Here is a 10,024-nt window from a genome sequence, read left to right as displayed (position 1 = left end):
TCTTTTTGCTTCATACTTACTATCATCACACTGCCAGCATAACATCTGTGAAATCTAGTTTGAACTTGCCTAGCCTTACATCATGTAGAGAACTTTCCCATTTGTGTTTGCTTTACAAAATTTATCCATCTTGTTCAACACAAAACTAGGCATACCATCGTGTCAAATCAACTTTTCACAGTTCATTCATACCCCTAACCACACTTCCGTGAAACCACCTTCAAGTGTCTGCGGTAACTTTGTCTGAAGCCATTGTCTTTTAAAACTGTCTCAATAATGTCAATATTTTATTAAGAGTTAATTATTGACATTCTTAGAACTTGTGGTTATTCATTTCTGTTTGATGTAACTGTAACCCACCCCCCTCTGCAATGCCCTCATGGCCCTGAGGGTATCTGAAATGAATGAATAGGGAATTTACATGTATAGGGGGATACTCAGCCACCCTTTCCGTGCAGCGCAGCTCCACCGTGCGTACACTTGCGACCACTGTATATTTCCCATTTTTTCAACCATCATTCTTTCACTATTGGCATAAAAAAAAAAAAAAAACTTTTGGCAATGTCATAAACAATCATGCAGTTCCAGGGCCACCTTATTGGCAGAGCCTGCGTGTTCTCTAGTCTTAAGATATCGCTAGAGGTCCTCATGCACTTGGTCTTAAGTTGTCGCAACTGTGTGAACCAGCGGCACAGCGTCGTGTGCTCGGACATCCCTACGTGACCAGGTTGCTGACAAGCTAGTGCTACAGTTCTGGCAGGGTACAAGACGGGAAGTATAGAGGGACAAGAAATGCTTGGTAGATAACATAATACAGAGGAATCCGAACAGCATCAGGAATATGCAAATGATTGTACTCTAGAACACGATTCCAGTGTTGCAAGCTGGCAAAACGAATCGGCAGCTGGTGGACTGAGTGAGGAAGACAAGTTTCGGTGACTGTTGTCGAATGAAGCCGGAAACAGCCTGCAACATTGTCCAAAGCATGTCTTTATTCTTGAAACTGCACGCAGAAATTGAGAAAACACTATACAAGATGGCAAGTTTTACACTCCTAGAATTTCTAGCTGCCCTAGGAAGGTTGGACAGGATGGCGACAAGTGCCGCACATAACTGTCGTAAGTACAAGGGCTCGTTGAACCAACCTTAGTGCAGCAAATTGTGCTAAACCAACTCCCGTTTTTTGCCTATGTGCAAACAATGAGCGATTCCTACTTGCCAAGGAAGTATGCGATTTGCTCTAAGGCATGGTTCTCAAATGGGGGTCTGTGGACCCTTTGGGATCCCTGAAGGTCTTCTTCAGGTCCCTGAAGACTTAGACCAGTTGTTCTCAAATGGGGGTCCGCAAAGGCATTTTAGGAAGGGTGACCAGATGTCCCGTTTTGGCCAGGACAGTCCCATTTTTGAGGTCCGCTTCTGCCGTCCCGTCTTTTTGTCCCAATAAAAATCATGTCCCACTTTTGCAGGAGTGCATAGTTTCGAAATCGGCAGCAAGCGAGTTGAAGTCAACCGAAACTACGCCTACTCGTTACAAGTATATTTTACAAAAATAACCATAGGTATTTTAAATTATTTCCCAGAGAGTAAAATTTAGACCTGTTCTTGCCCACAAACACTTTTTCTCTCGCAAAGACGCGTTTGTAGAAATTTTTTTGAGTTACTGGATATAGCACTCGTGTAGAATCTCTGTTGGCTACACTTTAGTGAGGGTGGGAGCAACTCAAAACCTGGAGGGTTTGCAATTTAATGGCGGCGCCTGAGGGAGAGGATATGTGCCACTGTTGCTTGCACGAGAGCAGACGCCCATTCTGTTGCAACTCTGCTGCTCCATTCGCCTTTCCTCCTCTCGCCTCCCATTGCAAGCAACGAACGCCTTGGCGTATCCTTTATCGCTCTGGGAATTGCAAACGTTGAAAGGAGAAAGCAGGGTTGCCAGACAAGCAGTGACGTCCAAGATGGCGGAATTGACCATTTTTCGCGTTGAACAAATACTTAACCTATCGGAACAAAACTGGTGGCTATGGAAAAGTAATCATTTACACCTTGCATAAATTATTCAAACGCATTAATGGGCTCTTAATACCTGAGCTAGGAAATAAAGCGGCCCTTTGCCCTGTAGACTCCCAGCAAAATTTAGCAATCAAATGGCATCCATATCCTGTGACCCCTGATCTAGCAATTGCACCCACCCTCACTTGAGCCTCCCTATTTTTCTAAAATGGCGAAAAAATGCACGTGTGTGCTAACGAAGATCTTCACAATGAGTATGTTTCGAAGTTCAACAATCTTTTGTATGCACCCCCCTTCCTGAAATGTCTCGTTTTCTACCTTGAGGAGTATGGTCACCCCAATTCTAGGGGTCCGCCAAGCCCTGCTTCATCGGTCAAGCACGGCAAGAAAGTTTTCTTATTTCAGATGGAGAAAAACATTCCAATTTTCAGGTGACTTTTCTCGTGTGTACGTCAATGAGCGAAGCCTACTTCACACTAGCCCTTAGTTATATCCATTTATTAAATAATTAACGTAATTACCAAACAAGGTCCTCCATCATCTCCGCTGATCCACAAGGGGTCCACAAACCATCAATGGTTGAGAGCCACTGAATTAGACCATCAGTCAAGCAGAGCACTAAAACATTTTTCTTTTTTTTTATTGTTGCTGGCTGTCTTGCAAAGCTAAATAGACAAAATTATATGCACTGAGTAAGTAGGGTTGGTTTTCTATTTCAGGACTGCGAAGTTGGTTTGCATGCATCAATTTCCTTCAATTTACTCTTTTCCCCTTTTCCATTGCAATGTGAAATACCGCCCTCTCCCCCCAGTAAATGGGGTCCCCCATCACTTCCGCTGATCCAGACGGGGTCCTCGAAACATCAGTGGTTGAAACCACTGCTCTAACTAGAGACGAGTCTCGATAGCCAAAATACCTATTGTCTTGATATCATCGCAATGTTTTTGCAAGTGCCTCCATTCTAGTGGCTGGGACACAAAAAATATGAGGCCTATCTTCACACGAGGACGCTTAGCTGCAACTTAATATACCACAACTCTTGCAACTTTCGGCAAAAACTGGGTAGACCCGTGCGCCACAGAAACGTCGTTGTGGAGAGATATTGTTGGCACGGGTGCCCTGCATGATGCAATTGTACCACTGAATCTAATGTTAAGCAAGAGAGAAAAAGGGCTTCAACTTGGTGCAGGGCTGGTACTACCGAGTCGGAACGCACAGCGAAGAAATTAATTGTGCATTACGATCGTTAACGAGGAGTTTCTGGCGAATCTGGGGGTTTCTCTAATGAAGACGGACGCTGCCGGAAAGGCGCGCTCTCGTAAGTATGGCCGTTTGTACAGCGAAAGATTGTGCGACAATGTCAGCTTGGTCGTGTTGTGCATACCTACCTAACCCACGCTTGGAGACGAAAAAGGGGTTGGTGAAAGGAACGATCCGAACTGTTTCCCCTCCTTCCTTTTCGCCCTCCGCCTGCACGCCCGTGCTTCCCCGTGGCTGCGTCGCTTGCATAGACACTTCCCAACAAGAATCCCATTGCGTAGACCTAGTTGCCCGGCTAATACGCTGGCTCCGACGCTTTGCATAACGTATTGCTCGGCGAATGCACACACAGTCGAAACCGAGACAGATCCAAATCGTCCCATTGGCTGCCGCGCAATGCGCACTGACCTAACGGCACTCCGTCTCGCGAACAAAACATGTCCCCTTCGCACACATTCTTCTGGCTCTCTCGCTTGGAAGACGAGGGAGTCGAAGGAATGCGTCAAGGCCGCGAGAGATGAATGGGAAGCCAACAAGGTCCTGCCCCAGCGATGAAAGAGAAAAGAGAAGGAACGGTGCGGTTCCATAACCGGGCCAATCGAAGTCGCGCGAGGGCCGTTCGTGTCGCACGCTGCTACGGCGTGCGTCTGCCTCACTGTGCCTTTTCCTCAGACTTCTTCCTGGGCAGGGCTTTGAAGACGAAGGGGGCCAGGGGGAACCAGCCCAGGTACACGATGTGCCCTAGCCAGTAGATGCGGCCGTAAGCCTGCGAGAGACGGAGGAATGTGAAGTGACTCTGTTCTGTCTAGAGCCACTAAACGAGCCAACGTTCTCACGGGTGCCACCATTTTGGTGTGAAGCGACCGGTGATCAATACGATTAGAAAATGCGACGTTTTGGGCTTCAGCATGGGATACACATCAACTATTCCACTAAAAGCAAACAGTGTCCCAAAGCAGAAAGAGCAAGTAAACAGGCAAGCTGGTTAATGTTACACATATTTGAAAAAAAAAAAAAAAAAAAAAAACGGAGACGACGGACGAAAAAGGGGACAAACACAAAACATTTCAATTAAGACGTTTTCAGTTTGTCCCCTTTTTCATTCGTCGTCTCTGGCTTTTTCAAGTAATCCTAAAACACGTCGAATAAAAGCAAACCTCCTAAAGTACATCTTTCAACAACGCAGCACACTTCGTGCAGTCATTTGCAATATTTGAGTGCCTAATGTATTCTACCATGTTACACTGTCATTGCTGAACTGAGTGGGGTACATTTGAGGCAGCGACTGCACTCACCTGGGTGTACCGGTCAAAGGAGAGCAGCGCAAAAGGCACGATGCAGTAGCCGAACATACAGAGCACATACAGCTTGAGCAGGATGAAGCGGGGCACCTGGAGGTACCGGTGGTAGACTAGGCGCTTCAGCCAGTCCACCCGCTCTATCACCTCCACCATCTGCAACGACACAGCAGCAAGGGTTCACACAACCTCTCCCTGAGGCTGCAGGTGCCTTCACTGGCCCGGGTAGCTTTACTGGAAAGCTATAGACAGACACCCATTTTGGCAGACAGCTTAAAGCGGTGGTTTCTAATTAAGTGTTTGCAAAGCCCTCAACCTTTAGTCAAGATGAGCAAGAAAAACCTTTTTTTTTTTTATGCTCTCTATCCCACACAGCTAAATAACTTGAACAATTAAATGAATCTCCAGTAAAACTAATGCAATTAATGAATCTTTCCTTTCTCATGCCATCGTTGAACGGAACCAGCTTCCATCGTTAGCGTCACTGATGCAGCAGAGTTTTATAATCCACTAGCCCACTTAAATTGAGCACACGTATAACCTCTGCTGTTTTTATTTGTTTTTGTATATTTTGTTACAGTCCTGTGTCAGTATTGCATCCTTCAATTCATTCAAGTTTCTGTTCAAATTAAAACTGCAGCGAATTCAGGTAACTTGGACACTTCAATCCTTTCAAACGCCACTTGCCATTTATCATGAAAAAATTTCTTCACAATTTTCGTTTGTGAAGAAAGTTTCCACTAAATTTTTCTTTACAAATTTTGGTTGCCAGAGTACAGAATTCGGCTAAAATTGTTCAAATGACTCAATATGCAATATATTCCCAAAAAATAGCGGGGGTTTTAGATGTACATATTTGTGTATATGGCGTTTAAAACGGTTAATTTGCCAGCCCTCTTCGTTTTTGGGTAGAACCCAATCTTATCCGACTTTTGGCCCCCGATCTGGTTTTATAAAAACCGGGTTGAACATGATTTCTCCTTGAAAACCAGCTTTGAAATCGGATGAATTTATGAAAAATAGATACAATTCAGAATCTGTTCCAAATGCGTTTACTCAAGTCACTCGTTTGATTGTCAAAAGCTTCTTCAATTGACTTCTTCCAAAACTGACGCGCCCCATCATGGCGAAATACCACGCAGTGCACTCTGGGAACTAGTTGGCCACTCCGTTTCGGTTTCGACTGAGCAGCTTCATCTCATGCTATCACGCCGCAACCGAACGCGCTGCTTGCGTTTTCGATTTGACTTTTTACGAAACTACAATACACTCATTCTCGAGCGATACAAAACAAAAACCGAGGCACTTTCCTTGGTTCCCGAAACATTGGATATTGTGCGTGCGTATGCAAACGTAGTAAGACGTGGCTTCGTCACCTCACCCCACGAGTGCATCTTTGAGCTCAATATCAGTAATCCCGTCTAGTACTAGTGAACTACAACTGAAATTTGGTCACCCTGAGCCCTACACGTATTTTGTTTGCTAAACGTCCGCTTCTTGTTACTTCATTGGGCGAAAAGAAAGCCGCATCCTCACAGGAGTCTCAAACTTGAGCCCAGCGTTGGCGCATGAACTTTTAAGGAAACGCAATAAATTCGACCTCACTACTGCACAAAAGCTACTATGATGTCTTCCTCGTGTCATCCCATATCTCACACTCATATTTTATGCTGAGAGAAGATTTAGTTTTCGCAAACACTGAGATCGGCTAGCTACGACGAAGGCCCTAGGCCTATAACAAGGGTCCCCTACTCCTCGCTAAACCTTTTTGGACGAGCTTTTACTGACGCCCAAGATCTGTGCCTGAAAGGTGTGTCTGAAATTATCTCGGCATACTCAGTCAGGAAGAAAGCAAACACATAACAAATATTATGGCCATTAGCAACCGCCAAATACGCTTTGAATAACTTCGTTCGTCCGGCGCATTTCCGGCGAACGGTGCGACATTCTTCACACAAGTGCTCGACTTTTGCTTTCTTAAAACGGTTTGTATGTGCGAATGTGCCTATATGATTGCAAGATAACTTTATGCGCATACGCGATGTTGAATATTAGTGGAATGCAAGCGGGTAAGGGACTTCACTTCGTGCAGTGCTGTGGGGCAGTACAGATAAGAGGTGAAAAGTGTGTTCAAATGCAGCTTTTCAATGGCGACTGTGAGTTCTACCTCGCGTTCTCAGGCGTATTAAAAAAAACTAACTGGCAAAAAGTTATATTTCGTCTATAGATGCACGACACAAACGAACTTCCTGATCAACAACACTAATGTAAAGGCGCGAGCTCGATGCATGCATACTTATTGCTTGCTACAGCTTGTTGGTTCGTACACAAGCAAGATCCCCGAGCTTGGCTGCGTCAACATTCCCAGCACTGGCTCGTTCACATACCTCGAAACGCTAACAGAAAGGCTCGAGTAAAAAAATACAACAAGCATGCGTTAAAACAAGCTATACGTCTCGGGCTTGTGCTAAAGCTTCGAGGTCTGACCATTTAGGTTAGTTTAGAGACCACAAATGACGCTCTCGGGACCAGAAAACATGAGATAACGGACGTTTATGGTCCACGCTCTGTGTATAATCTCTTGTCAATGTGTTGATTGAAACCGAAACTATGCCACTCTCCTCCCTAGCCAACTAGTTCCCAGAGCAACGCGCGTCGTGTTGCATGCAGGGATTTATGGAAGTAGTCTATTTGCATAAACTCAACATAGATTCGCTTCAGAATCATTCCTATACCATAGACTTTGTTGATGTTTGTTTGAGTAGAAAGCTATTTTATGTATTTCCCCAATAAGTAGAATCCGATAAAACCCGAATTCCGGAATGGTTTCCCGAAAAACCTGACTTCGCCCCAATTAGATGCCTGGAAAATAGCATCCGATTTTTACCCCCCGATTTTTTAAAAAATATAAAGTCCTCCAACGAGGACGTTGCAGGCAAAGGCACGCACGTCTTTCTCGAACTTCATGACGATGAACTCGTTGAAGAAGCAGACGTAGTAGCCCGAGTGCAGGCCGTGCCACACGGCCAGGAACAGGAGGGCCAGGAGCTGCGACAGCTGCTTGTTGCCCAGGAAGCGGAGGCGCTTGAACACATACCTGCCGTGCACAGACGCCAAACGCAATTGGTGAAGGCCCTCGAAACGGGACGCTGAGCCCTTCTTGGGCTTGAGCTTTATGTAAACAACAGATATTGTGTATACACTTTGTATAACACATTGAGTGGACTGATACACACTGTACAACACATTGCATAGTACTGTGAAACATGTGCATTAACTTGCGATGCCGATCAGCTGGGACAGTGTTTTCGAATAGGGGCCTGCAGACCTTCTAGGGTCCCCGAAGGTCTTCTCGAGGACTTCAAACTCTTCAACCATCGATAAAGCTTTTTTCTTTTTTTTTTTTTATTGATGCTGGCTGTTTTAGAAAGCTAAATAGACCAAGCCATGTGTGCCAAGTGAGTAGGGTTGATTGTTCTTTGTTTCAGAGCTTCAAAATTAGTTCGCACGCATTTAGTTTTCCTTATTTACCCGTTTGTCGCTGTAATCGCCCAATATATGACGAGGGACCCCATTCCCCTTGTCACGTTTACTGATCCAGAAGGGGTTCCCCCAAAACGTCAGTGGTTCAGAACCACTGAGCTAGGACAACCAGAGGCACCGCGAAATGTGAATTCACTTGGAACTTAGAGAGCTGGCCCACACAGTTTCGTAAGGCTTGACAACGATTACAGCGAAACAAATGATACGGTGTTATTTCCTAGTGCAATCCAGGTGCAGCACGCTTAAATGCGACTTAAACAGGACACCACCCGGGAGACACAGCTAAAAACGGGCTTCATCCGTCTGCCTCCGCAACTGGACAGTCTCCCTGGTAAGCAAATGCAGTTCTGTGCCTCAAACTTTTGGTTCGGTATGTACAGTTGCAAAAACCTTGGCATCTTATCCCAACTGCCAGCGGGAATTGGCTATGTACAGATTACCCTTTATGGTACAAAAAACATGAGTAGTTTTAACACAAAACGTGTTTTACGAGTCATTCTCTACATTATTGTCACAAACGAGTGGCATGAACGACCGATGTGGAGAAGCGTCGTGACAACTGATACACTGGGAGCGTTTTGCAACATTCAGGTTATATATAAAGTTTGAGCCTTGTACGGGGCTCGAACCTGGGTCGATGCAGTGACAGTTGGGTACTATAGCCACTGGGCTGCCTAGCACAGCTTGTCTGGAAGTATTGGGCTGCCAGCAAAATGTGCCAGCAAGAGCGGTGTGACGTCGTACTACATTTTACGGCAGGAGCCATATAAAGTAGCGCCTATGCGAAATGCTCGTTTGCTCGGACTCGCCTCGATTGACATCTGTGGTATGCAATAAAAAAGCAAGCAAAAACCACACATGGAGTGTGGTTTGTGCTAGCGTCCCGCGCACCTGCGCAGAGTATGTCCCACGCGCCTGCGCGGCGCACGGAACACATTCTGTGCTTTCTGATCTTCGTCGACGTCGAATGAGAGTTCTTTTAGCTTTCTTCTGGAGGGGAGCAAGGCAGACTTACTGGGCAACCCAAAGGTTGGTGTTGATGTTGAATGTTTTAATGATGCCATCAAAGGTGGTTGTGGTCTCGAACTTCCAGACGGAAATGTTGACGCAGCCGTTCCACAAATCGTTGCCGTTCTCGTCTTTCCCATTGTGTGTCAGGCCGGCCATGATGCAGCTGCCCTCCTGCAATCGCCCCAGATGATGGCAATGACGCTTTGCGCCTCACGAGGAGTGCCCTGCCCCGTTTGGGACTCGTGAAACGTTTCGTGCAAAGGACTTTGATTGTGATGTACCACTTAGATGCTTCTTAGAAACCAGTAACCTATGCATATGAAACCAGGAGGTACTGCTATGCCCAACTTCATTAGCTGTAATGCAGAAGCACTGGCCACTCACTATAGCACCACAAAGCGAGTGTTCCCCCAAAATCGTGCAGAATACTGGTGCGACAAAATTTGCCCCCTCAGGTCGGCTTAGGGCCCCTGACCCTCATCTCTCGGGCGGAGTTTCCGGCAACGCCTGCTACAGTGGTTGGTGCTCCTGTGTCACAGCTAACAAAGTTTCGCAGAGTACTGTAGTTAGCTGTCACAAAACATATATCTAGTTTGAAAAGGCAGCACACCGTTGGCTTAGAAATCTTGTTTTGTTCGTCACTTGGGACAATTGCCGTGCTTGCCGCAGGTGGTGAGTCATCCCCAATTAGGGGGTTGTAATGGTCCATAAAAAATTAATAAATAATCACAAAAAAAAAAAAAACTGCAACAAAAAAAATTTATTTTTGGCAAATTGTGTTTCTTGAAACAATTTTAAAGAGTGTCTTTCTACTCCAAACCTCTTCTGCAATTAAGAGAAAACCAAACGACCAAAGTATGCCGCAGCCCTAGTCAGCACACCATGCACCGCCACCCCGCGTC

At 45.7% G+C, this 10,024-nt stretch overlaps 1 protein-coding gene across 1 annotated transcript in view; it reads right to left on the bottom strand.

The window, feature by feature from the left end:
• Nucleotides 1-970: 970 nt before the first annotated feature.
• Nucleotides 971-10,024, bottom strand: part of LOC8028554 (lysophospholipid acyltransferase 5) — a 38,158-nt gene continuing 29,104 nt past the window's right edge. Inside the window, exons 10-13 of the mRNA XM_040223776.2 lie at nucleotides 9,127-9,293; nucleotides 7,518-7,665; nucleotides 4,566-4,724; nucleotides 971-4,036 (exon numbers count right to left, since the gene is read on the bottom strand). Of these exons, the coding sequence (XP_040079710.2) occupies nucleotides 3,923-4,036; nucleotides 4,566-4,724; nucleotides 7,518-7,665; nucleotides 9,127-9,293 (588 nt within the window). The 3' untranslated portion in view covers nucleotides 971-3,922. The remainder of the gene's footprint in view (nucleotides 4,037-4,565; nucleotides 4,725-7,517; nucleotides 7,666-9,126; nucleotides 9,294-10,024) is intronic.

Source organism: Ixodes scapularis, unplaced genomic scaffold (genome assembly GCF_016920785.2).
Source record: "Ixodes scapularis isolate PalLabHiFi unplaced genomic scaffold, ASM1692078v2 PGA_scaffold1__304_contigs__length_218370807, whole genome shotgun sequence".
Classification (NCBI taxonomy): Eukaryota; Metazoa; Arthropoda; class Arachnida; order Ixodida; family Ixodidae; genus Ixodes; species Ixodes scapularis.
The sequence above is the reverse complement of the archived record's forward strand: the minus strand, read 5'-3'. Positions and strand labels throughout refer to the sequence as shown.